Raw genomic sequence first — 23,759 nt, 5'->3', positions numbered from 1 at the left:
TATTTAATTATTTTAAATATATTATTGAAATCTATATTATATGAACTGAAATAGAAATAATTTAAATTGATGAAATAAAATTAATACATGACATTAAATTAAATAACATATTACAAATACAATTTCAAATATTTGAACGACCATATTCATCATATAAATTATCAATTAAAGCATTTCGTAATGTATAATTACTGATTTTGGAGGATCTGGATCTGGATACGGATCCGATTTTCCAAATTATTGGTGATTTAGTTTGTTTATCTTTTATTATATTTGTATTTAAATTATTTGAATTCGAATTCATATTTTTATTTTAACTGTGTACTTGAATGTTTAAATATTATTCAATAAATTTGTGTGTTAGATGTTTAATTACAAAGAGCTGAAAATACTGTGGGATAGGTATTGCAATAGTGAAAATATTTATATCATTCGACTTTGGTTATTCAGGTTTGAAAAGATGCTCCTTTTACAGAGCTGAATTATGAAAAGTGGGATATGTATAATGTGATGCAAAAGAAAATAACTTTGACCCCCCTATCGACTTCAGTTCTTTAAAACAAGGTAACCAAGCTTTGAAAACATCGTAAAGCATATAATAAAACTTAACGGAAATTATATATTTAATTTAAACACCACATTGATGATGAATTCTTTCGGTGATAAAAATACACAGAATCCAACTGAACGTGTACATCAACAGGGTAAAATGTGGCCTCTTCTAAATAAGTATCGCGTTCGGAAGTCTGAAAATCTTGAAGAAATAAAATCAGCTGAAAAAAATCTTAAAGATGCGACGCACATCACCCAAGTCATTGCGCTACTTTTTAAGCCAGTGAATTGAAGATAAATCCAATCTCTCAAATGAAAAGAAACATATGCCTTTAGGGTAATTGGCAGCGATTTCTTGAAGAGCGGCGCCGGTGCCCGCGTCGGTTGGCTGACCTGCCGCGAAAGATAGAGTCCTTAACATCGAGAACCGACATCCAAGCACCATTTTCTTCTTTCTCGATCAACTGTCAAAGAAACTAACACATAATTTGCACGTAAATATGTTCATCCACTGTGTCTCATGTTTATCTTCAGAACTTTCTTCTCGTTTTTCCAGGCATGTGATACTATACAGTGAACTGACCTCGTTTCTTCTCGTTTATGGCCAAAAGCATAGCGCTTTAGCTCTTTTCACAAATTTAACACTTCGTATTCGGCACTTTATTTTTTTACTCATTAAAAAAAAGAAAAAAAAGATTATTTTTCATTTAAAAATTAACTATTTTTAAAAATATAAAAATTAGCTTTTATTTACCAAATATCCAGATAATTTAACTTGACTCTTGATTCATGTTATTGCAATGGTGAAAATATGTATATCATTCGAAACGAGAAGATTCCGACAATCAAAGAATATTTAGATAGTCGCTAATATTTGAACGATACAAATTATAAAACTTCGTTGATAAGTCTATCATTGTGCTTGGTAACATGGAACTGAAGGGAATTTGATGAGATTTGGAATTGCAAATATAATTGAAGTAATATGATTTTATTTAACTAAATGAAATTCTTACAAAATTGGTAAGTTGTCATGAGATTTGAATATCCAAACTTGTTTCTACCAAAAAGCCTATGAAAAACCTTCGATCGATTAATTTATGTTGAAAAGATTAATGTTTGGCTTGTAATAAATTACGCAATTTAACGATCATAAATTATTAATAATTTTTTAAAACTAAACGACCGTAAAATTTTTAATATAATAATAACATATAAAGCATCAAGCAAAATTATTTTGGTCTGCACAGCCAATGCGAATCTGGCTTGCTTGATTCCTTCGATGGTAGATTTCCCAATCTTTGTCTCAAGTGCAGGAACACCATGTGAAGTGTTTTTTTTATTTATTTATATTCTTGGATCCGATTCAATATATTCGTGTACTTGGGTTTCGTTCACTGGAGTGAAGCACTGGGGAAGATTTGAGCAGAAGCATTCTCAAAGCCATGTCTCTCCAGTATTCCAGTTATTTGCTTTCTTATCGGCAGAAGAACCTTCATATAAGAAGCTCGGGAGCTTCTCAAATTTCAGGTAAAGTTTTCATTTTTTTTTTCACTTTTCCAAAATAAGGGGGGGATTACGGAAAAGGGTTTGAGAATGCCGTCACCTTTTCTTGATTCCGAGATTTTGTCTTCTTTTTTATTGAATATCGTACAAAAGGTGTTTTTAAGGGTGCTTTCATGATCTTTTACCTGTTATTATTGCCACTGTCTGGTATCCAATCAGAAATAAATTTGCATTTTTTTAAAGCAGCATCTTTGGACGTTGGAGTTGAAACGGTAAAGTTTCTAAAAACCAATTCGATGGTATCGATACTTTTACCCATCTTTGGTTCCTTAGTTTTTTTATTTTCATGTTTGAGGATGAGTTACTTGATATTTATTGTAGTTTGAGGAAGCCAAAGAAAGAATAGCAGAGTTGCTTCGTAAGCCCGAGATTTCTGTTTCAACTTATGATACCGCATGGGTTGCTATGGTCCCTTCGCCACATTCATCTGTGGAACCTTGTTTCCCAGATTGTGTGAAATGGTTGATTGAAAATCAATGTGATGACGGCTCATGGGCTCATCCACATCGTCATCATTTATTACGAAAAGACATCATTTCCTCTACGTTAGCATGTATTCTTGCGCTCAAAAGATGGGGAGTTGGTGAACAACAGATTAACAAAGGTGTGATTCCTTTGATGATTATTTAACTTTCTCATACAAAAAGGTTTATGTATCGATAGCAAATGGTTATTGCAGGTGTCCATTTTGTTGAGTCAAATTTAACTTCAGCTACGGAGGAAAGTCAGATTTCTCCTCTTGGATTTGATATCATATTCCCTGGAATGCTTGAATATGCTGAAGACTTGTCTTTCAACCTCAATCTAGAACCAACTACATTGAAAGATTTGTTTCAAAGCAGGGATTTGAAGCTGGAAAGGTATAGTTTGTCCTGTATTCTTCACTTGTTTCCATGAGAAAATAAGTGTCCACCAACACTTCCTTTTTAAATTCGGAAAAAATCGCATTATACTATTGCCAAGCTGGGTGTTCTGCGAGCTTATTGACTTGGAATGTAGATGAATGGGACTACGATGCAAGAGGCTGGAAAAATCACTATTGTAGAATGAACAATGGATTTTCCAAAACCTTGACTATTTTGTACATTTTAAGCCATTGCGACAGCACTGAGTTGTTGAATATAAGAACTTTGGTTCGAATGTGGCTACTTATTCATGTTGATATAGTCTCCCTCCTATTTAGATGCTACCAAAGTGACTCAGTGGAGATGGAAGCTTATCTGGCATATTTTTCTGAAGGAATACGAAATTTACAGAACTGGGAATCTTTCATGAAACATCAAAGAAGAAACGGCTCCCTTTTCAACTCCCCCTCGACAACAGCCGCTGCTTATATGAGCCATCAGAATCCTGGCTGCCTTGATTACCTTCAATCAGCCTTGAAAATGTTTGGGAATGCTGGTAAGTTACATTGCATTTTTTGTATATGCTAATTTTTCGTGTTTTGAAAACTTGCAACTTCTATCTTCTTCTTCTCAGTTCCCGCAGTTTACCCTATGAGTATGTATGCTCAGTTGTCCACAATTGATAATCTTGAAAGGTTAGGGATTTGCCGTCATTTCAGGAATGAAATTCAAAGTGTGTTGGATGAAATATACAGGTAATTTCTAGTTTAAACTCATTTGTGTCACTTCTTGAGTGTTCCAATTTGAGTTTTACTCACATCTCGAATTTGTAATAAAGGCTTTTACAACTATCAGTTTTATGTTGCCATTATCTAAAGCGTTTTAGATTATTTTGCCTTTATAAAGTTATTTTCTCTTGACTTGAGCCTGTAAAAGATGCTGGCTACAAGGAGAGGAAGAGATATTCATGGATGCTTCTACTTGTGCTATAGCTTTTCGGATATTGAGAATGAATGGATATGATGTAACTTCAGGTTAACTAAAATGATTAACTATTTCCTATTTTTTCCATCTTTTTAAGAGGAAGGAAATAGTTAAAAAGTCGGAACACCCTTAATAGTATCTGTATGACTTGCAGATCCGTTGACCAAAATTCTTGAAGAAGATAGCCTTTCCAATCCCCTCTGTGGACATATAAGAGACGTGCACACTGCTCTCGAAGCATTTAAGGCATCAGAGATGACAATGTACCCTACTGAGTCAGTTCTTGAGACACAAAATCTGAGGCTTAAACATTTCCTGGGGCACAGAGTGACCACTGGTTCAATTCATTCAAGAAAACTCGGCATAAATATTGACCAAGAGGTAATCTTTCTCTTCCTGCTTGTTGAACACATATGACATGGTTGCTTACATCAAGTCTTTCAGGTGAACCATATCACGCAATATCCCTTCTATGCAATTTTACCAAGAATGGAAAACCGGAAAAATATTGAGCATTATAATGTGGATAATTTAAGAATGTTAAAAACTTCATACAGGTAAAAGTTATTTCTATGTTGTTTTATTAGTTTTTCTTCCTCCCCCCTACCTATCTATTGTTGTATCTATTAATTGATTGTTGATCGATCTATCATTGTACTATCTACATTGTATATATCTAACTGATGAAGTCTTTTTCAATTTCAGCTCACCTAATTTTGCCAACATGGATTTCCTTTCGTTGGCGGTCTCAGACTTCAATAAATGTCAAGAAATACATCTCGAAGAACTCAAAGGGATCGAGAGGTTTGTATCATAAAGTAACATAGATTATTGGTTTCTTTGGCGGTGGTAATATCAAATGGAGTGCGAGGCTTGGAACTCTTATTTTTTCACTTTAAATATTCTTACAAAAGATTGACTTCTTGGTACTTAATCATTGTAAGGTGATCGATCATATATCAAGCAATCAAATTATATCTTATAAGTTTACCCATCTCTTCCAACTTTGAATTTCAAGTATTAAAGTGTACGTCTGTAGATGGGTTGTAGAGAGCAGATTGGACGAGCTGAAGTTTGCGAGGAGTAAATCTGCATACTCTTATTTTTCTGCTGCAGCATCCATTTTCCATCCTGAACTATCAGATGCCAGAATATCATGGGCCAAAAATGGTGTTCTTGCCACAGTAATTGACGACTTTTTCGATGTTGGAGGTTCTATAGAGGAATTGATATTATTAATTCAGTTAGTTGAAATGTATGAACTCGTATATCTGTTTTTCTTGCAGCATTTGGTTCTGATGTTTTGCGTAGGATATTTTTATCAGTTGTCATCACCCTTATTGCAGTTGGGATGTAAATGTTAACACAGGAAGCTGTTCTGAGAATGTGCGGATAATATTTTCTGCACTTAAGAGCACTATCTGTGAGATTGTGGAAAAAGCAGTCATTCGACAAGAACGTAATGTGATGCGCCATGTAATTGACATTGTAAGATTACCTCCTTTGTTCTTTATTTGAATACCAATGTTCTGCTATTTACCATTCCCATTCAAGGCTAATGATCCCATGTGCTTTTTCTAGCCGCTGAATATTATTCTATTCAATGTTAAAATTATTGGATTCGAGCCGAATTTGGACGTGTTTGAATATGTTTGAAGTCAATTTCAATGCTAAATGATTTGTGTTTGGCAGTTTTATTAGGTTCATCGATATTTTACACGTGTATTTAAACTCAACATAACTCAGGAACTCGAGCTATAATTGGAATGTTTGCTCATTATAATTGGATAATTAAGTTTGAACTAAAGTAATTGAGCTTTAGTGCCTGACTGGGACCTAGAATTGATCATTTTTTGAGCTTTAATGAAAATACAAGTAGCATTGGGCTTGATTTGGCTCTTTTGCCTCTTACAAGCATTCCATCAATTACTTGTTTCAGATGCTAGCTGCTTTTGGAGCTAATAAGGTGGTTTAATAGCTAGTATATTTGCCACAGCAATAGATGATTCCTTGATTTGCGTTTGCAGTGGCTAGATTTGCTTAAAAGCATGTTGAAAGAAACTGAATGGACTATGGACAGCTACATGCCATCGATGAGTGAATACATGAGCAATGCCTATATATCGATCGGTCTCGGGCCACTTGTCCTGCCAGCTCTTTATCTTGTCGGGCCTAAGCTTTCCGAGGAGACAGTTCATCATTCCGAGTACCACAATCTATTCAAACTGATGAGTACATGCGGGCGCCTTCTCAATGACATCCACAGTTATGAGGTAGGCCATGTGTTTTTGGTTAGCTTATTAGATTATAAAACTATTATCAGCTTGTCCCCCAAGTTCGAGTTTTCTGAACCAAGTGATTTTTAGTTAAATATTAGAGATGGAAGTTTAAAAGTTCAAATTTTTTATGGACAATCTCTTTTATGCTCGATTAAGTTGTGATTTTAGCTGCTTATTTCTTAACTTCGCTATTTTAATTCTTGAACAACATTCGGTTACATGCTTCAAAAAATAATTCCAGCCTATATTCCTCCCTTTCTTGCTGACATATGGGGGAGATGTTGTAACATAAAACTATTATTGGCCTCAGCTCCCATAATCTCAAGCTTTTACAACTACTGATTTCTAACAGAAGCAGCTTACTCTTTCGCGTTTCTTGGACAGCGTGAATCTAAGGAGGGTAAACTAAATGCCTTATCATTGTACATTTGCGATAGTGGTGGTAACATCGTAACCAGGGAAGATTCTACTGCAGAAATGAAAAAATTGATCAACAACTCTAGGAGAGAACTTCTGAGATTAGTTCTCGAGAGAAAGAAAGGTGTTCTACCACGAGCTTGTAGGAATTTATTCTGGCATATGAGCACGGTTCTGCACCTCTTTTACATCAAAGACGACGGATTCACCTCACAGGACTTGATCAAGGTTGTGAACTCAATTATACATGAACCTATTGTTCGGAGTGAACTTTATATATGAATTCATTTGCTAAATAATGGTTCTTTTGTTGGGAAAATTATGCATGTTTATTGCTGGCCAAATCAGAAGACAGGCACGTGAAATACATATTTCATTCTCATAATCTTCTGTTTATTTGTTTTTTTATTATTAATTTAAAAATAAAAAAATATTTCAAAAATAATTTAAAAAAAATTAATTTACAAAAGTACTTTAATCCGCGCTTACAAAGCTCATACGCTCGTCCACGTGGACGAGCACTCTATATTATTATTATTATTTATTATAATTTTTAATAATTAATAATAATAATAATAATAATAATAATATTTTCGAATATATTTGATCCCACAGCTTTTGAAAATGTGTAATTGATATAATACAACTTTCGCGAAAGGACAACTCAACCAGATTTTTTAAATTTACTGAATTTTAGTTTTCTGATACCTAATATTTTCATTTGATAAACATATAGGTCAACTTATACACATTACATATGAATAATTTGTATCATTGGATTTATAAAAAAATTAATAGTAAAAAGAAAAAAAACATGAAAAAAAATTGTTTAAGAAAAAACTTAATTATATATATGTATGTATTGTTTTAATAAAATTTAAATGATAAATTATATATTAAGTAATAAATGTTTAATAATATAAATTTTTAAACAAAAAAATGTTAAATACATAGAAATTTATTTTGTCTCGAACTCTTCGTTTCTTTATTATCAAGACATGACACTTGATCCAATATCGATTAACAAAATTTTATTTAATATAATTTGTGATTTTGGGATTGCATGTTTGATAACTCCAAAATTTATTCTTAAAATTTATGATTATATATATTATTTAATCTAATATTTACTTTTATTAAAATGCAAAAACTTGTGTGAGACGATCTCACGATTCGTATTTTGTGAGATGAATATCTTATTTGGGTCATCCATGAAAAATATTATTTTTTTATACTAAAAGTATTATTTTTTGTTGTGAATATCGGTAGGATTGACCATTATCACAGATAAAGATTTGTGACATCGTCTTACAAGACACATACTAATATTAAAATTATAATAAAAAATAATAATATATTTTCACGAACTTGTTTAAGCTTGTAAGTTCGAAATTTGATAATATAACTCGATAAATACCGCCCCTGAGTTTGTTTGAAATATTAATATTAAATAAATTTAAATAAATAAGTTAGGTTCGGTCTATCACATTGTATGGCGCATTGGATGGGTCCGAGTTCTGACAAGGTATAACGTGACTGTACAAAACAACTATAATAATTACAGCTTCAATGGCAAAAAGAAACTTGTTATCTCTACCGCTAGCTGGCTCGGAGGGAAGAATAATTTTATGGGTATTGCCTATCTGACAGTGGGTGGATTGTGCTTCATCTTGGCCATGATTTTTACTCTAATTTATCTGATCAAGCCAAGGTGCAGTATTTTTCCCAACCCAATTCCTGCTACACCAAACCTATCTTTTGTCATACATCTGATTGTTTTACAATGAAGTATCTCTTTTTTCTAATTATTTTGATCGCCAACTGAGATTTTAAGTATGGATGATAATTACTATATATATTAGTCCGAACTATATTTGCGGCTTTGCGCTGATTCAAAACTCATGTGACTTGAATTTTTTAACATGTTTTCTGTCTCAGGCAACTTGGGGATCCATCTTATTTGTCGTGGAATAGGAATCCAGGAGGTCGCTAAATAGCCTACGAGCTCCGTTGTTTTAGTTCACTTGATTCAACCCCATATCGGGCTAGTCTTCTATAATCCGTAACTACTGGTATCTTATATGACTTGCTACGTGCGTCCTATTCTGAGAAACTTGAGATTGTATTTGTAACCAGATCATACATGAAAACGCATTGAAATGTAAATTTCTTAAATCTTTTATTGACTTTACATGTAGTTTTGGAGGAAAAACTATGTTCTACTTGCCACATTCGAACCAAAGTTCTACTGGTAAAGTCTTCGATGACTATAAGACGGACGATAACATCGCATTAATTTGTTTTCCAATGGAAAATATGCACCAATAGGTTTATTAACAATTCACACTTGGCATGGTGTCAGAGCATGTATGGAAGTACAATGAAATGTCAAAAATAGTCAGATTTCTAGTGCATTAATCCCAAATATATTAACAACTTGACATGTTTTTTGGGGGATTATCTCCTTCACTGTTGACTAGACGATATGCATTTGTCTCAGCAGAAGGAAGCCCAAGCAGCTCCCTCAAGGTAATAGCAGCACTGATTCTTGTCTCAAGCAATCTATCCACATTCAACACACAAGATGGATCACTGCACCAAATCGAATAATTGACTGATGAAGCGACCGAGAAATTACATTTGAAAAACTAAACAAAACACATAAATGATCGGACAAATACTATGCTGTTTCATCCTCCAGTAGCATGAGCCGAACACAGAACATGGAATCAGAGTTGTATAAGCCCCAACCAATTGGCTTTTCTGAACCATAAGCCACCAACACAACGTCGCCAGTTTTGGGGGGTGGTCTGCCAATCATCCTATCAACAGCACCACTGTACACCATAGGGCAGCCATTTTGCAGCAATTTTTGAATAGTTGAGTCTTACCCTTTTTCAGCACAACCTTTGCAATGCCTACAGACCAATTCCATCAATGAACTTATCATATGGGAATGGGAACATGATTGGTAAATCACTAACCATTACAAGATAAACCTCATGCCTGCACATAATGGATAATAATAAGAATCGAAAAAACCAAAGTCGATTAAATTGTACACACACTTAGAGAATAGCACAAAAGTCTCGGTTATCCAGGTTTGAAAAGATGCTCCTTTTACAGAGCTGAATTATGAAAAATGGGATAGGTATAATGTGATATAAAAGAAAATAACTTTGACCCCCTACCGGCTTCAGTCCTTTAAAACAAGGTAACCAAGCTTTGAAAACATCGAAAAGCATATAATAAAACTCAACGGAAATTATATATTTAAACACCAGATTGATGGTGAATTCTTTCGGTGATAAAAATAGACAGAACCCAACTGAACGTATACATCAACAGGGTAAAATGTGGCCTCTTCTAAATAAGTATTGCATTCGGAAGTCTGAAAATCTTGAAGAAAGAAAATCAGCTGAAAAAAATCTTAAAGATGGGAAGCACAGCACCCAAGTCATTGCGCTACTTTTTAAGCCAGTGAGTTGAAAATAAATCCAATCTCTCAAATGAAAAAAAAAACATATATTCTTTAATAGGTCTCTTGTGATACGGTCTCACGAATTTTTATCTATGAGACGGGTCAATCCTACCGATATTCACAATAAAAAGTAATACTCTTAGCATAAAAAGTAATATTTTTTCATGAATTACCCAAATAAGATATCTGTCTCACAAAATACGATCAGTGAGACCATCTCACACAAGTTTTTGTCTTTTTTTTCATACCTTGAAACATGCTGTAGGTATACTATAAGGTTCCGTTTGGTACGTGTGATGTGATAAATGAATGATTAGTAATAAAATGAAATATATGAATAAATAATATGGTGGTATAAAATATACGATGTTTGGTATAATTTTAACATTATAGATTAATTTTGTGTATTAGAATGAAATGACTAAAATAACCCCCATTATATACAATATAATTACCTAACCTAAATATAATAAATAAATAATAATAGTAATAAAAAATAAATAAGTAGATAATTTTAAAAAATATTAATAATATAGATAGTAGGTACAATAAAAAAAAAGAAATAAGTCTAATATATTAATGTTAAATATATTGACCATATTAATAAAAAGAATTTCGAAAATAAATCGATAATAATAAGAATATGGATAATAATAACATATATAATAATATTAATATTGATATTGATATTAATATTAAAAATTCATTTTTTTATTAATTCGTAAACTTTATTTTTTATTATTAAATCTCATTAATTATAATGATATTATTAATCTATATATATATAAGTAGAGTTTTTGTCAAAAATAATAATTTTCCGCCAAAATGTCATTTCTAAAAAAGGAAAGATATATCATGAATATTGAAAAATATGTACTGCAATAAATGATAACTTCAATTATTGATTGTATTGATTATATCAATTCATTTAATTCAAATTTGAATTTAATTTATTTTTATATTAATTCAAATATAATTTATGTATTATATGTTTTTTTTTTATTTAAATTGAAACTAATCTCTATTGAAAACATAAACTATATTAAAAATTTTGCATTGATTATATCAATCAATTTAATTTGTGATATGATTTTGTGTTGCTATGATGTATTTAATTTTTATTACAAACTGTATAAATAAATTTTAAATACAAATGATTGCAATGTTCAACATCACTCATATATATATATATATATATATATATATATATATATATATATATATATATATATATAGTTTTTGCAAAAATAATAATTTTCAATCAAAATGTCATTTCTAATAAAAGAAAGATATATCATAAATATTGATATATATGTACTGCAATAAATGATCACTTCAATTATTACTTGCATTGATTATATCAATTCATTTAATTCAATTTTAAATTTATTATAAACTATATTAAAATTTTTGCATTGATTATATCAATCAATTTAATTAAAAACTATATAAATAAATTTAAAATACAAATGATTGCAATGTTCAGTATCACTCATGAAGTAAGTCATTCAAAAATACATTTTGCTATTTTAAGTAATTTTCTGCCCAAATTACTTACTAAAAAAGAAATACAATATTTAATTAGCTTAAAAAAATATTTCTCATCAATTTTATTGAATTTGATTTAAAATTTTTTTTTTATCACATGTTAAAAAATAATAATTATATAACTTCTCAAAAATTAAAGAATTAAATTTGTATTAAGGTTGGTGGTCGACATCAATACACTAAACACGATAAGCATCATGTCATTGCCTTAGGCTAACACAAGCTAAAATTTTGATATGTGATAGTGATTATTAGCCAAAAAAAATTAATTGACAGACGTTGTATTTAAGAATTTTTTTTTAAAATTAGCGAAAAAATAGTTTTTACAATTATATTAATTTTCAATTTAAATGTCTATTCATTTTTTAGTAATTTTTAATAATATCATCCTGTGCATCGCACGGGTTAAATACTAGTTTAATCAATAATTTAATTCCTATAATTTCTTTCTATTAAGAAATATGAGTAGAAAAATATAATTTGTTTATTTTTGACAGTGTATCTCATTTGATTTGTGTGATATTAATAATCAAATAGTTATCCATAAAATTGGATCTTAAATCGGGTCAAAATGATCATTAAAATATCTGATAATTGTTTGACTATTCATCTATCATTGTTTAATCTACTCAACCAAACACACCCTAAAGATTTTATTTATAAATATCCAAACTTGTTTCTACCAAAAAGCCTATGAGAAACCTTCGGTCGATTAATTTATGTCGAAAAGATTAATGTTGGCTTGTAATAAATTACACAATTTAACGACCATAAATTATTAATAATTTTTTAAAACTAAACGACCGTAAAATTTTAAATATAATAATTTATACTATTTTATTAAGTTTGAGACACTTAAAAAAACTAACTTTGATGTCATAATCTATTTTAATAATTATAAATATTAATAAAATGTTAAAATTTTATTACAAGTTATATGTGATTTAGTGAATAGAATTATTATTTTTTTGAATTTAGATTATATGTTCAATTTTCACTGTCAAATAAATTATAAAAAATATTATAACGCCCAAACCAAAATTATTTTGTTCTGCACAGCCAAGGCGTATCTGGCTTGCTTGATTCCTTCAATGGTAGATTTCCCAATCTTTGTCTCAAGTGCAGGAACACCGTGTGAAGTGTGTTTTTTTATTTATTTATATTATTGGATCCGATTCAATATATTCGTGTACTTGGGTTTCCTTCACTGGAGTGAAGCACTGGGAAAGATTTGAGCAGAAGCATTCTCAAAGCCATGTCTCTCCAGTATTCCAGTTATTTGCTTTCTTATCGGCAGAAGAACCTTCATATAAGAAGCTCGGGAGCTTCTCAAATTTCAGGTAAAGTTTTCATTTTTTTTTTCACTTTTCCAAAATAAGGGGGGGATTACGGAAAAGGGTTTGAGAATGCCGTCACCTTTTCTTGATTCCGAGATTTTGTCTTCTTTTTTATTGAATATCGTACAAAAGGTGTTTTTAAGGGTGCTTTCATGTCTCATGATCTTTTACCTGTTATTATGACCACTGTCTGGTATCCAATCAGAAATAAATTTGCATTTTTTTAAAGCAGCATCTTTGGACGTTGGAGTTGAAACGGTAAAGTTTCTAAAAACCAATTCGCCGGTATCGATACTTTTACCCATCTTTGGTTTCTTAGTTTTTTTATTTTCATGTTTGAGGATGAGTTATTTGATATTTATTGTAGTTTGAGGAAGCCAAAGAAAGAATAGCAGATTTGCTTCGTAAGCCCAAGATTTCTGTTTCAACTTATGATACCGCATGGGTTGCTATGGTCCCTTCGCCACATTCGTCTGTGGAACCTTGTTTCCCAGATTGTGTGAATTGGTTGATGGAAAATCAATGTGATGACGGCTCATGGGCTCATCCACATCGTCATCATTTATTACAAAAAGACAACCTTTCCTCTACGTTAGCATGTGTTCTTGCGCTCAAAAGATGGGGAGTTGGTGAACAACAGATTAACAAAGGTGTGATTCCTTTGATGATTATTTAACTTTCTCATACAAAAAGGTTTGATGTATCGATAGCAAATGGTTATTGCAGGTGTCCATTTTATTGAGTCAAATTTAACGTCAGCTACGGAGGAAAGTCAGATTTCTCCTCTTGGATTTGATATCATATTCCCTGGAATGCTTGAATATGCTGAAGACTTGTCTTTCAACCTCAATCTAGAACCAACGACATTGAAAGATTTGTTTCAAAGCAGGGATTTGAAGCTGGAAAGGTATAGTTTGTCCTGGATTCTTCACTTGTTTCCATGAGAAAATACGTGTCCACCAACACTTCCTTTTTAAATTCGGAAAAAATCGCATTATACTATTGCCAAGCTGGGTGTTCTGCGAGCTTATTGACTTGGAATGTAGATGAATGGGACTACGATGCAAGAGGCTGGAAAAATCACTATTGTAGAATGAACAATGGATTTTTCAAAACCTTGACTATTTTGTACATTTTAAGCCATTGCGACAGCACTGAGTTGTTGAATATAAGAACTTTGGTTCGAATGTGGCTACTTATCATGTTGATATAGTCTCCCTCCTATTTAGATGCCACCAAAGTGACTCAGTGGAGATGGAAGCTTATCTGGCATATTTTTCTGAAGGAATACGAAATTTACAGAACTGGGAATCTGTCATGAAACACCAAAGAAGAAACGGCTCGCTTTTCAACTCCCCCTCGACAACAGCTGCTGCTTATATGAGCCATCAGAATCCTGGCTGCCTTGATTACCTTCAATCAGCCTTGAAAATGTTTGGGAATGCTGGTAAGTTCATTGCATTTTTTATATATGCTAATTTTTCGTGTTTTGAAATCTTGCAACTTCTATCTTCTTCTTCTCAGTTCCCGCAGTTTACCCTATGAGTATGTATGCTCAGTTGTCCACAATTGATAATCTTGAAAGGTTAGGGATTTGCCGTCATTTCAGGAATGAAATTCAAAGTGTGTTGGATGAAATATACAGGTAATTTCTAGTTTAAACTCTCATTTGTGTCACTTCTTGAGTGTTCCAATTTGAGTTTTACTCACATCTCGAATTTGTAATAAAGGCTTTTACAACTATCAGTTTTATGTTGCCATTATCTAAAGCATTTTAGATTATTTTGCCTTTATAAAGTTATTTTCTCTTGACTTGAGCCTGTAAAAGATGCTGGCTACAAGGAGAGGAAGAGATATTCATGGATGCTTCTACTTGTGCTATAGCTTTTCGGATATTGAGAATGAATGGATATGATGTAACTTCAGGTTAACTAAGATGATTGACTAGTTCCTATTTTTTCCATCTTTTTAAGAGGAAGGAAATGGTTAAAAAGTCGGAACACCCTAAATAGTATCTGTATGACTTGCAGATCCGTTGACCAAAATTCTTGAAGAAGATAGCCTTTCCAATCCCCTCTGTGGACATATAAGAGACGTGCACACTGCTCTCGAAGCATTTAAGGCATCAGAGATGACAATGTACCCTACTGAGTCAGTTCTTGAGACACAAAATCTGAGGCTTAAACATTTCCTGGGGCACAGAGTGACCAATGATTCAATTCATTCAAGCAAACTCGGCATAAATATTGACCAAGAGGTAATCTTTCTCTTCCTACTTGTTGAACACATATGACATGGTTGCTTACATCAAGTCTTTCAGGTGAAACATATCATGCAATATCCCTTCTATGCAATTTTACCAAGAATGGAAAACCGGAAAAATATTGAGCATTATAATGTGGATAATTTAAGAATGTTAAAAACTTCATACAGGTAAAAGTTATTTCTATGTTGTTTTATTAGTTTTTCTTCCTCCCCCCGTACCTATATATTGTTGTATCTATTAATTGATTGTTGATCGATCTATCATTGTAATATCTACATTGTATATATCTAACTGATGAAGTCTTTTTCAATTTTAGCTCACCTAATTTTGCCAACATGGATTTCCTTTCATTGTCGGTATCAGACTTCAATAAATGTCAAGAAATACATCTCGAAGAACTCAAAGGGATCGAGAGGTTTGTATCATAAAGTAACATAGATTATTGGTTTCTTTGGCGGTGGTGATATCAAATGGAGTGTGAGGCTTGGAACTTTAATTTTTTCACTTTAAATATTCTTACAAAAGATTGACTTCTTGTTACTTGACCATTGTAAGGTGATCTATCATAGATCAAGCAATCAAATTATATTTTAAAACTTTTCCCATCTCTTCCAACTTTGAATTTTCAAGTGTTAAAGTGTATGTCTGTAGATGGGTTGTAGAGAGCAGATTGAACGAGCTGAAGTTTGCGAGGAGTAAATCTGCATACTGTTATTTTTCTGCTGCAGCATCCATTTTCCATCCTGAACTATCAGATGCCAGAATATCATGGGCCAAAAATGGTGTTCTTACCACAGTAATTGACGACTTTTTCGATGTTGGAGGTTCTATAGAGGAATTGAAATTATTAATTCAGTTTGTTGAAATGTATGAACTCGTATATCTGTTTTTCTTGCTGCATTTGGTTCTGATGTTTTGCATAGGATATTTTTATCAGTTGTCATCACCCTTATTGCAGTTGGGATGTAAATGTTAACACAGGAAGCTGTTCTGAGAATGTGCGGATAATATTTTCTGCACTTAAGAGCACTATCTGTGAGATTGTGGAAAAAGCAGTCATTCGACAAGAACGTAATGTGATGCGCCATGTAATTGACATTGTAAGATTACCTCCTTTGTTCTTTATTTGAATACCAATGTTCTGCTATTTACCATTCCCATTCAAGGCTAATGATCCCATGTGCTTTTTCTAGCCGCTGAATATTATTCTATTCAAGGTTAAAATTATTGGATTCGAGCCGAATTTGGATTTGAATATGTTTGAAGTCAATTTCAATGCTAAATGATTTGTGTTTGGCAGTTTTATTAGGTTCATCGATATTCACGTGTATTTAAACTCAACACTCAGGAGCTCGAGCTATAATTGGAAAGTTTGCTCATTATAATCGGATAATTAAGTTTGAACTAAAGTAATTGAGCTTTAGTGCTTCAATGAAAATACAAGTAGCATTGGGCTTGATTTGGCTCTTTTGCCTCTTACAAGCATTCCATCAATTACTTGTTTCAGATGCTAGCTGCATTTGGAGCTAAGAAGGTGGTTTAATAGCTATTATCTTTGCCACAGCAATAGATGATTCCTTGATTTGCGTTTGCAGTGGCTAGATTTGCTTAAAAGCATGTTGCAAGAAACTGAATGGACTATGGACAGCTACATGCCATCGATGAGTGAATACATGAGCAATGCCTATATATCGTTCGCTCTCGGGCCAATTGTCCTGCCAGCTCTTTATCTTGTCGGGCCTAAGCTTTCCGAGGAGATAGTTCATCATTCCGAGTACCACAATCTATTCAAACTGATGAGTACATGCGGGCGCCTTCTCAATGACATCCACAGTTATGAGGTAGGCCATGTGTTTTTGGTTAGCTTATTAGATTATAAAACTATTATCAGCTTGTCCCCCAAGTTCGAGTTTTCTGAACCAAGTGATTTTTAGTTAAATATTAGAGATGGAAGTTTAAAAGTTCAAATTTTTTATGGACAATCTCTTTTATGCTCGATTAAGTTGTGATTTTAGCTGCTTATTTCTTAACTTCGCTATTTTAATTCTTGAACAACATTCGGTTACATGCTTCAAAAAATAATTCCAGCCTATATTCCTCCCTTTCTTGCTGACATATGGGGGAGATGTTGTAACATAAAACTATTATTGGCCTCAGCTCCCATAATCTCAAGCTTTTACAACTACTGATTTCTAACAGAAGCAGCTTACTCTTTCGCGTTTTTTGGACAGCGTGAATCTAAGGAGGGTAAACTAAATGCCTTATCATTGTACATTTGCGATAGTGGTGGTAACATCGTAACCAGGGAAGATTCTACTGCAGAAATGAAAAAATTCATCAACAACTCTAGGAGAGAACTTCTGAGATTAGTTCTCGAGAGAAAGAAAGGTGTTCTACCACGAGCTTGTAGGAATTTATTCTGGCATATGAGCACGGTTCTGCACCTCTTTTACATCAAAGACGACGGATTCACCTCACAGGACTTGATCAAGGTTGTGAACTCAATTATACATGAACCTATTGTTCGGAGTGAACTTTATATATGAATTCATTTGCTAAATAATGGTTCTTTTGTTGGGAAAATTATGCATGTTTATTGCTGGCCAAATCAGAAGACAGGCACGTGAAATACATATTTCATTCTCATAATCTTCTGTTTATTTGTTTTTTTATTATTAATTTAAAAATAAAAAATATTTCAAAAATAATTTAAAAAAAATTAATTTACAAAAGTACTTTAATCCCCTTACAAAGCGTATACGCTCGTGCACGTGGACGAGCACTCTATATTATTATTATTATTTATTATAATTTTTAATAATAATAATAATAATAATACAACTTTCGCGAAAGGACAATTCAACCAGATTTAAATTTATTGAATTTTAGTTTTCTGATACCTAAAAAAAAATCTGTCATATTTTCATTTGACTAGGAATGTACATGTGCGATGCACGTAGGTGATTAATAATAAAAAATATGATCACGACAATTAGATAATGTTTAAAGTCGTTTGAATAACATCATGTTTATAAGTATTTATCAATCTAAATATATCAAAAACAACACATAAAAATACATCATGACAATAAATCATACATATCCACTTATTTATATGACATTTTTCAATCCGCGACATAATACAGCTCTTTTAAATGATAAATCAGAAAAAATATTTTTCATTCAAATATCATTCAAAATGAAAAATGCAATAAAAATAAAATTAACAGAATAGTGAATTTTACCAAAATCAAAACTAAAATTTACTTAAATAGAGTACACATAGACAAACGTCAAATAAAATTATCTTAATTTACTAAATTATCATAATAATGTTAAAATAAAATCATTAAACTTGTTATTAAGATAAATATCACTTTTACTTTTGCTAACTTTTAACACATTGCGTATTTTATTTAATTTCTACGTTTTTTTAGAATACATATTATAAATAATTAATTTTATACCAGAATCAATCATTTATAAATTAATTTTGGTGATTAATAATTTAAGAGAAATAAAATTTTAACATAATACCACTCAAATAAATATATATAATAAAAAAACATATATAAATAAAATAATATGTAATACTCAGTTAAAAAATTTTATATGTAAAATTGTAATATATAACAAATGATAATAAACTATCAATATAATTCATATTTATTATAAGGATTATATTGATTAAATTTTTTTTAAAGATTATATCATAAATTTAGTTTAAAACTTAGGGAAAAAAAAGAATGTGTATTAATGTCCAAATATATCTAAGATGGACAATGAATCACAAAATTGACTAAGAAATGTAAATAAATAATTTTTTTACATAAAATTTAGAAAATAAAGAAGAATGTGAATTAATGTCCAAATCTATCTAAGATGGACAATGAATCACAAAAAAACCCTTAAAAAGACATGTTAATTTAATTTGCTAACTTAAATGAACAAGGAAATGTAAAAAAAATAATTTTTTTGGTATAAAATTTAAGAAATAAAGAGGAATGTTTATTAATGTCCATATTCATTTAAGATGGACGATGAATTACAAAAAAAAAAAAAACCCTTAAAGATAACCTAATAATTTAATTGGCCAACTTAAATGAACAATGATATATAAAGAAATTCACAATTGAAGTGTTATATTTATATAAATTTAGGGAAAAAAAAGAAGAATGTGTATTAATGTCCAAATATATCTAAGATGAACAATGAATCACAAAATTGACTAAGAAATGTAAATAAATAATTTTTTTAACATAAAATTTACAAAATAAAGAAGAATGTGAATTAATGTCCAAATCTATCTAAGTGGACAATGAATCACAAAAAAACCCTTAAAAAAACATATTAATTTAATTTGCTAACTTAAATGAACAAGGAAATGTAAAAAAATAATTTTTTGGTATAAAATTTAAGAAATAAAGAGGAATTTGTATTAATGTCCATATTCATTTAAGATGGACAATGAATAAAAAAAAAACCCTTAAGATAACCTAATAATTTAATTGGCCAACTTAAATGAACAAGTACATATAAGAAAATTCACAATTGAAGTCAAGAAATGTAAATAAATAATTTTTTTACATAAAATTTAGAAAATAAAAAAAATGTGAATTAATGTACAAATCTATATAAGATGGACAATGAATCACAAAAAAACCCTTAAAAAGACATATTAATTTAATTTGCTAACTTAAATAAACAAGGAAATGTAAAAAAATAATTTTTTTGGTATAAAATTTAAGAAATAAAGATGAATGTGTATTAATGTCCATATTCATTTAAGATGGACAATGAATTACAAAAAAAAACCTTTAAGATAACCTAATAATTTAATTGGCCAACTTAAATGAACAAGAACATATAAGGAAATTCACAATTGAAATGGTATATTTATATGCATGTTAGATAAACATATAGGTCAACTTGTACACATTACATATGAATAATTTGTATCATTGGATTTATTAAGAAAGTAATAGTAAAAAGCAAAAAAAACATGAAAAAAATTGTTTAAGAAAAAAATTAATTATATATATGTATGTATTGTTTTAATAAAATTTAAATGATAAATTATATATTAAGTAATAAATTTTTAATAATATAAATTTTTAAACAAAAAAATGCTAAATACATAGAAATTTATTTTGTCTCGAACTCTTCGTTTCTTTATTATCAAGAGATGACACTTGATCCAATATCGATTAACAGAATTTTATTTAATATAATTTGTGATTTTGGGATTGCATGTTTGATAACTCCAAAATTTATTCTTAAAATTTATGATTATATATATTATTTAATTAATACTTACTTTTATTAAAATGCAAAAACTTGTGTGAGACGGTCTCACGATTCGTATTTTGTGAGATGAATATCTTATTTGGGTTATCCATGAAAAATATTACTTTTTATAGTAAAAGTATTATTTTTGTTGTGAATATCGGTAGGGCTGACCCTTCTCACAGATAAAAATTTGTGACACCGTCTTACAAGACACATACTAATATTAAAATTATAATAAAAAATAAAAATATGTTTTCACGAACTTGTTTAAGCTTGTAAGTTCGAAATTTGATAATATAACTCGATAAATACCGCCCCTGAGTTTGTTTGAAATATTAATATTAAATAAATTTAAATAAATAAGTTAGGTTCGGTCTATCACGTTGTATGGCGCATTGGATGGGTCCGAGTTCTGACAAGGTTTAACGTGACCCTACAAAACAACTATAATACTTACAGCTTCAATGGCAAAAAGAAACTTGTTATCTCTACCGCTAGCTGGCTCGGAGGGAAGGATAATTTTATGGGTATTGCCTATCTGACAGTGGGTGGATTGTGCTTCATCTTGACCATGATTTTTACTCTAATTTATCTGATCAAGCCAAGGTGCAATATTTTTCCCAACCCAATTCCTGCTACACCAAACCTATCTTCTGTCGTACATCTGATTGTTTTACAATGTAATTTCTCTTTTTTCTAATTATTTTGATCGCCAACTGAGATTTTAAGTATGGATGATAATTACTATATATATTAGTCCGAACTATATTTGTGGCTTTGCGCTGATTCAAAACTCATGTGACTTGAATTTTTTAACATGTTTTCTGTCTCAGGCAACTTGGGGATCCATCTTATTTGTCGTGGAATAAGAATCCAGGAGGTCGCTAAATAGCCTACGAGCTCCGTTGTTTTAGTTCACTTGATTCAACCCCATATCGGGCTAGTCTTCTATAATCCGTAACTACTGGTATCTTATATGACTTGCTACGTGCGTCCTATTATGAGAAACTTGATATTGTATTTGTAACCAGATCATACATGAAAACGCATTGAAATGTAAATTTCTTAAATCTTTTATTGACTTTACATGTAGTTTTGGAGGAAAAACTATGTTCTACTTGGCAATTTCCAGAGCAGGGGAAGATGAATCCACACCTTCAAGCCAAAGTAGACGATCAAATCTTAGTTTTGGAGGAAAAACTACATATAAAGTAATGACAGTCATTGACCATGTTTGTTGAAACTCTCAAACGGAGATTTCTTGTCTTGGACATCATGAAAATTACTTCGACTAAATTTATGTAAAAACTGTTGCTGACATATAGATAAATTGTTTTTTTTTTTAAAAAAATCAATATGAATTTACCAGTTACACATAGAGCACCACCACACGCTGCATTTAGAGCAAAACCTCCGATATAGCAGCATATGTCTATTACTTTCTGGCCGTCTGAAATTGACATTATGTACTGTCGGTTCTCACGCTGGTCAGCATAGAAGCGAGTTTTCTCCCCTTCCAACGAGACTAAATAAGAAACCCCATTCCCCACAACCTGGCTGAGGCAAAAAAAAAACATATATCTAGACTGATATCTGATGACATTACACGGAACAAAAATTTAATGACGAAATAGAATGTGATTCAGGCTCTATTTAATCTCAGCAAGTATTGATAGGTGTAAACGTTCTTGCATCATAATATTATTTCACCTTTACTGTTCTGGGAGGATTTGATGAATCTGTAACTCCTGAATCATGAAAATCATATCCCTCCTCCTTCAAGATTTCGATCTATGGTCTCCAGGTTATATGGTTGATATTTTTTATTTGGCCGATGTGATGCTTTATTTGTTGCTTGTACTTTTCAACTCATGCAGAAGAGGAAGCAATCACCGCTTCATCTCCAAAAATATCAACGATAAGACATGATAACATTCATCAGAATATGGTAAGTATACTACTTTTTCAAAGTTGATCATACAAATAAGGTTGTAGCAACTTGACGAAGGAGGAGGGATATGATTTTCCTGATGAGATACTCTCTCACAGGAATAAACCAACGCATTTAATAATGTAAATTGTGAAGTCCCCTTCAAATATCAGATTTATTTTTTAAAAAAAAGTATGCCAGACAAGTACTTGAATTCATGATAAAAGAAATAAAGATTGCAGACCGTGTACTTTGAGTGTGCCAGACAAGTACTTTGAGTGTGCCAGACAAGTACTTTGAGTGCAAGTGTCGATCCCACGAGGAGTGTGTATAAAAATATATATCAATGCTTGTAATTAAAATAGTTAAGACTTTATCTAGAAAAATCAATACCCAGATTGGTTTGTTTGAACGAATTAATTAAAAATAAAGGATTAATCTAATCACCGAATTGAAGAATGACAATTAAGAGTAACAATTAGAGAAAATATCTAGAGAAATGATTTCACCAAGTTTCCACGAAAATTATTCCCAGTTAAATTTATATTCACGAATTCCAATTATTTAATGGCCAAGAACATTTAATTATTTTATTCCCCCTTTCCTAAGTGACGAATAAATTGTATCAATCAAACTTCGATTCAATTATTCCTAATAAAATCTGAGTTTAATTGATAAATACAAACGATGTTATTACCTAAGCCTCGATAAAGTTATACGCCTTCCGAACGATATAAACATTCAAAGATGTGTTTCTAATGATCTACAATCCTAGTCCTTCTCCCGAGTTATAGAATTAATCAAACAACAAACAATTTATGGCCAATAAATTGCAGTGAAATAAACACAGAGAAACACAATTAAATATGAAATGGAATTCAATCATATAAAATAACCACGTCAAATCATCGTGTCCACAAAGCTACATCATTCTCTAGAATGGAAAATTAGGTCATCACGAAATCCAAGCGAAAACAAGACATGTTCAACGTTTTAGACATCGCAACACAGTAAAATAAAGAAGCGAAGGAAAAGATAGAAAATCCGAAGCGTCGTCTCCGTCCCCAGATCCGTCGTTCTTCGTATTTGTGACTGTTCTTCGCACTTTAGATCTTCGTCTCGTGTCCGCGTCTCTATCCCCTGAGCTTTTCTCTCCAAAAATGGTCGTCCTAAAATAGCACGAACATTCTGACTGTTCCCCATGTCTAGCACCACAAAATCTGCTAGAAGCCTTATTTTATCAATCTTAAGTTCAACATCTTCCA

General features: G+C 31.3%; 2 protein-coding genes and 2 long non-coding RNA genes across 6 annotated transcripts; 3 read left to right on the top strand and 1 right to left on the bottom strand.

Moving 5' to 3' along the window:
• The first annotated feature begins 1,777 nt into the window (after nucleotides 1–1,777).
• Nucleotides 1,778–7,036, top strand: LOC142523174 (ent-kaurene synthase TSP4, chloroplastic-like). Its single transcript, XM_075626829.1, has 14 exons — nucleotides 1,778–2,082; nucleotides 2,302–2,357; nucleotides 2,440–2,722; nucleotides 2,798–2,978; nucleotides 3,302–3,519; nucleotides 3,598–3,718; nucleotides 3,900–3,997; nucleotides 4,102–4,328; nucleotides 4,392–4,504; nucleotides 4,653–4,751; nucleotides 4,987–5,202; nucleotides 5,294–5,435; nucleotides 5,975–6,220; nucleotides 6,611–7,036. Exons 1-14 carry the CDS (start codon nucleotides 1,998–2,000, stop codon nucleotides 6,923–6,925), a joined length of 2,400 nt encoding a protein of 799 aa, XP_075482944.1. The 5' UTR covers nucleotides 1,778–1,997; the 3' UTR covers nucleotides 6,926–7,036.
• A 1,136-nt stretch (nucleotides 7,037–8,172) lies between these two features.
• LOC142522731 (uncharacterized) lies at nucleotides 8,173–8,832 on the top strand. The gene is made up of 2 exons (XR_012814516.1): nucleotides 8,173–8,354; nucleotides 8,582–8,832. It is a non-coding gene; the product is annotated as an uncharacterized LOC142522731 (long non-coding RNA).
• A 3,883-nt stretch (nucleotides 8,833–12,715) lies between these two features.
• Nucleotides 12,716–17,931, top strand: LOC142522890 (ent-kaurene synthase TSP4, chloroplastic-like). Of its 2 annotated transcripts, XM_075626466.1 has the most exons (14): nucleotides 12,716–13,012; nucleotides 13,242–13,294; nucleotides 13,377–13,659; nucleotides 13,736–13,916; nucleotides 14,239–14,456; nucleotides 14,534–14,654; nucleotides 14,838–14,935; nucleotides 15,040–15,266; nucleotides 15,330–15,442; nucleotides 15,592–15,690; nucleotides 15,927–16,142; nucleotides 16,234–16,375; nucleotides 16,871–17,116; nucleotides 17,507–17,931. In XM_075626466.1, the coding sequence occupies exons 1-14, from the start codon at nucleotides 12,928–12,930 to the stop codon at nucleotides 17,819–17,821; spliced, it is 2,397 nt and encodes a 798-aa protein (XP_075482581.1). In that variant the 5' UTR covers nucleotides 12,716–12,927; the 3' UTR covers nucleotides 17,822–17,931. The 2 variants fall into 2 exon arrangements, with proteins under 2 accessions (XP_075482581.1, XP_075482582.1); XM_075626467.1 differs by lacking the exon at nucleotides 13,242–13,294.
• Nucleotides 17,932–21,669: 3,738 nt separating this feature from the next.
• LOC142523113 (uncharacterized) lies at nucleotides 21,670–22,491 on the bottom strand. 2 transcript variants are annotated; one of them, XR_012814584.1, is made up of 3 exons: nucleotides 22,275–22,491; nucleotides 21,931–22,121; nucleotides 21,670–21,719 (listed from the first exon to the last, which is right to left on the bottom strand). It is a non-coding gene; the product is annotated as an uncharacterized LOC142523113 (long non-coding RNA). The 2 variants fall into 2 exon arrangements; XR_012814583.1 differs by having other exon boundaries at nucleotides 21,931–22,117.
• Nucleotides 22,492–23,759: the final 1,268 nt, after the last annotated feature.

This window comes from Primulina tabacum, chromosome 13, assembly GCF_025594145.1.
Source record: "Primulina tabacum isolate GXHZ01 chromosome 13, ASM2559414v2, whole genome shotgun sequence".
NCBI classification, from domain to species: Eukaryota; Viridiplantae; Streptophyta; class Magnoliopsida; order Lamiales; family Gesneriaceae; genus Primulina; species Primulina tabacum.
Note: the sequence above shows the minus strand (reverse complement) of the source record. Positions and strands in the feature narration are given on the sequence as shown.